This window comes from Elephantulus edwardii, unplaced genomic scaffold (assembly GCF_000299155.1).
Source record: "Elephantulus edwardii isolate Elephantulus edwardi_28Jun2011 unplaced genomic scaffold, EleEdw1.0 scaffold00197, whole genome shotgun sequence".
Classification (NCBI taxonomy): Eukaryota; Metazoa; Chordata; class Mammalia; order Macroscelidea; family Macroscelididae; genus Elephantulus; species Elephantulus edwardii.
The window spans coordinates 652929-657128 of record NW_006399947.1 but is presented as its reverse complement, the minus strand read 5'-3'; the positions used below and the strand labels follow the sequence as shown (position 1 = coordinate 657128).

The 4200-nt window shown below is 48.6% G+C and overlaps 1 protein-coding gene across 1 annotated transcript in view; it reads left to right on the top strand.

Moving 5' to 3' along the window:
* The first annotated feature begins 4048 nt into the window (after positions 1 to 4048).
* EBF1 (early B-cell factor 1) overlaps positions 4049 to 4200 on the top strand; it is a 527426-nt gene continuing 527274 nt past the window's right edge. The window contains exon 1 of the mRNA XM_006897033.1: positions 4049 to 4163. Within this exon, the coding sequence (XP_006897095.1) occupies positions 4072 to 4163 (92 nt within the window). The 5' untranslated portion in view covers positions 4049 to 4071. The remainder of the gene's footprint in view (positions 4164 to 4200) is intronic.

Below are 4200 nucleotides of genomic sequence, written 5' to 3'. Positions count from 1 at the left end.
TAGATGCTACTGAAACTAGGAGACTCTCAGTGCGAGATGGCCTCAGGAAAACATCAAATCTTTCTAAGGCTCCTACATATGAACTCTTTCGGCTGTATGTTTCCCTAAATCCAGGCTCTTTTTTCCCTTCGCCCTCCCTCCCTCTCCTTCCCTACGTCTTCTCCTCCTCTCCTCTCAGACGGTTTCCTAATACGTTTAAATGCAGATTCCCAGGTATCAACAGTAAAGATGACGATTTTTTGCAGATCTGGAAATAAGCATTTCTAAAAAGCACTGCCCCCCTCAAACCCACGTGATTAGGATGGTGAGCCAGATTTGGGGATCACTGCTTTAAGGTACCCTTGAAAGAGAACAGTTTGTGCTTATAAAAGCTAAACAATTCTATACACACACAAAAATATCTATTCATAGGAGATGTGACTATCAAGTAAAAAAGGTAACAAGCCAGTCTCAGTACCTACTTTATAAAATCCCCCTGCCACAGGCATGCTTTGTCTTTTGGAGGTGGTGCTCAACTCACAGGAGGGGAAGATTAAAGCAGGTTTGAGGGATTCTTTGTCAAAGTTTAAAATTGCAATTGCTTGTTTAATATTCACTAGAAGTAATCTACAGAAAGCTAACCGTTCTGCTGGCCGAGGTGTCACTCCCAGTTTTCTGTCACTCTCTCTCAGTCTCCTTTTCATTTTAACTTTAGTCTCCTTCCTACTTAAACATTTATTACAGGGCGAGAAAGTCAGATTGGAAGCACAAGGACACCCAGAAGCAAGCTGTGCATACACACTGCTTGATACACATAGAGTATACTCACCATGTCGGTGAGTGAGCTGCTACCTCCATACAGTCAAAAGGAATTAGACGAATCAAAAGATTCCTGCCCCCTTTTATTTTCCCTGCCTCTTTGGCCTGACAGGTATGGACATTATCTTATTCAGTTCCTGGTTTCAGAGCAGGAATTGGGCTGGTGAAGGCTTTTAATTCGGGGTCACTGTTTCATTTGTTCAAAAGGCATGAGGGTCTCCAACAAATATGTCTTTTTGCAGAAAGCTTCTGGAGTCTGCATAACCTGCAGGAATCTGTGCATCTCACTTGTTATGGTCCTCGGGCTGTGTTCCTCATTCTGCCCTCTTTGCTACCTCTCTTTGGCAGTGACCTGATCCCATGTGTTTACTCTCACAAGGTTCTGTCCCCACCATCTCAACTTGGACACAGCAGACCCTTTACTGAAAAGTAAAATGGAAGTGCAGGTGGTTAAGGAAAGGCAGGTCTGGGTTTTAAACCAGGGCTTTCTGGGACTCATGGGTAACCACTGCCTCCTGGCCTCCCTACCTTAAAGTACGGCAAGATCAAAAATCTTGGAGCATGGCTCAGGCAGAATAAGGGACCTTTTGGTGACAGCTTCACAGATGTCAAATTTCAATTGTGCTTTAGAATTCTAAAGAGACAGAGAAGATCCAGCTCTTCCAGTTCCCCTAACCCTACAACCATTCCAGACATCATACTCCTCCAGAACACTATGTGCCAAGAACTCTGATAGATGATAGATGCTGTGAAGATACTGATAGAATGCCTGGCCTTCCCTCCACACACCCTCCCCCCCAAGTGTATGAGAGGAAATGGCATTCATTATGGTACTAAGGAGAAGGTGCTCAGCATATAAATGGCCCAGATTAAATGGTATGAGGGTAGGGCAGGTCCTATGCAGGAAAGATAAAGCAGAGACTGAGGACAGTGGCCCTACACCTACAGGCCTGGCATTCTTTCACCCAGTTTAGGAACCAGGAAGTGGCTTTGACTTTACTGCTCTGCCAAGAGCACAAAGCATAACTCTTGCTTGTCTCCATTCAACGTGGGTATGTGCACTTTTTTGTCACTGACCTCATGATCTTCCTAAATCAAAGGGTCAAGGAAGGCAAGCAGAAAGGGACCTGGATTTCTGGCAGAGAATTTCCCCCAAGGACTCCTTTGCAGATTTGGCGGCAGTCAGGAGCTCCTCTGAGGGCAATGAAAAGAAGTTCACCATGTGCTTACAACCTGCTGAACAACGGTGGGGCACATTACCCAGAAACATCCAGTTATTGCCTTTGCCAGATATGAGCAGTCATTCAGAATGCCCGAAGTGGGATATTTATTTCTCTGTTTCATTCTCCTTCTGTCCATCATTTTCTATTTCTACCTATCTTTCACTTTAGGACGGGACAGAGGTTGGGTAAGGTTTAAGCTCAATCTTCGTTTTAAGAGAATGAATTAAGGGGAGAAATCCTACAAGTAATTGACTCGGACAGTCGCTAAATAAAACAAACAAAAATATCAGAGTACTAAACTACATTAGGGCAGAAGTGAGAAGTTTGAGGATTTAAGTTGGGTATAATTCTAAACGCACCGAGACACAGCTCCAGCGAGAAACATTCACTCCATCATTCCACATCCCCGTGACTGTCCAATTTTGGTGAGAGTGCCTAATGCCAGCAGCCTCGAGGCCAGAGGCCCGGTCTCCCAAGAAGCTAACCAGAGTCCAGGTTAGGGGCAGCGCCCGCGTCCCTGTTCCCAGGGGACCAACGGCGCCCCGCTTGCCTAGGCTCTGGATCCACCCTCCCCTCCCTGCGTGGAGGCGGTGCTTCCCGCACGCTCCCTGTGCTGCTACCCAGATCACGAGCACCCACATCCCACCCCACCACTAAAGCCTCAAAGCGAAGAGGTGGGCACCTGAGCCGTGCGTCCTGTCATTTTCTGCCCGGACTCTCCCGTCTCAGCCACTTTGCCCCCGTCGTCCCAGAAAAGCGGAGCAGGACGCGCGGCATCTGCCCTGGGAGGGGCGCAGCCTGTGCGCCTCAAACGCGCCCTGTGGGGGAGGCGAGGATGCTAGGGGGTCGCAGTGGTCAGGATGCACATCTCAGCTCAAATCCCTGGGAAGGATAATCTCACTCCCTTGCCCTTGCCCTCTCTTCAGTCCCGCTCGGTCCCACTCCTCCCCAGCCCAGCAGCGGTGCTCTCCCCGTTCCCTCGCTCGCCACTTTACGAGGAACTTTGGCCAGCTCTCCTGCGCCACCCGGCGAGGGATGTTAATGAGGGAGCGTGGCCCCGCGCAGCAAGCCTGGAAGCTCCTGAGCTGCGATTGGCTATGGCAAGGCGGAAGGATGACGTTATGCAAATGAAGGGGCGGGGCGGCGAGGCGCAGGTCCCGCCTCCTCCCTTTGGGGTTAGTGTGCCTGTGTTTAGCTCTGGGGAGAGTCAAACTGGATTCCATAGGGAAAGCCTGCAAATCACTTCTATTTTAGCAAGGAGAAAACAGAATCTCCATCCCGCAGGGTCCACCCCTCTCTCTTTCTCCCTCTCCTCTCTTTCTTTCTCTCTGTCTTTCCCTCCCCCCTTTCTCTTTCCCTCTCTCCCCCCTCCCCCTACCCCACTCTCCCTCTCTGGTGTATCTGTCTACGGCAACCAGCGTCCTCCTCATCTACACGCACTGAAAGGAAAGAAACATCTTTGGTTGGGAGAGGAGAAAAAAAAAAGAGAGAGAGAGAGAGGAAAAAACTTGCCTGGTTGTGGAAAATGACACTTGAAGTAGCAAAGCCGGCAGCGCGAGTTGAGTCTATTGTTTCTTAAATTGCCATCAGGGCTTTTTTTTTTTTCTTCCTGCTTCAAGTGAAGGGTACCTCTACAAAAGGAAACTCCAGCCCCTCCTGTCCACCGGCCTGTGATCATTACAAAAAAAAAAAAAAAAGCACCCAAACCAAAAATCAACCAACCAAACAACCCCCAACAGCCAAGCATACATCTCTAGTTTTTTAAAAAAATTTTTGGTCTTTTCGTTGGATTTTTCTTCTTTTGAAAAATTTTTTTGGTGAGCGTATCGCTCGGTTTTGAGCAAAGGTTTACAATTTAAAAAAAATTTGTTCCCCAGCTTGTCTTGATCTTCTAGTGAGAGTTCATCGTCTCAAAAAAAAAAAAAAAATCTCTGGCTGGCGTTTTTCTTTTTTTTTTTTTTCACTATTTCAAGGGGGAGGAGATTTTCCGCAAGAAAAGGTTGTTTTCATGTTTGGGATTCAGGAAAGCATCCAACGGAGTGGCAGCAGCATGAAGGAAGAGCCGCTGGGCAGCGGCATGAACGCGGTGCGGACGTGGATGCAGGGCGCCGGGGTGCTGGACGCCAACACGGCGGCGCAGAGGTGGGTACCGCGCGGGGACGGCGGCGGCGGCGAGCGG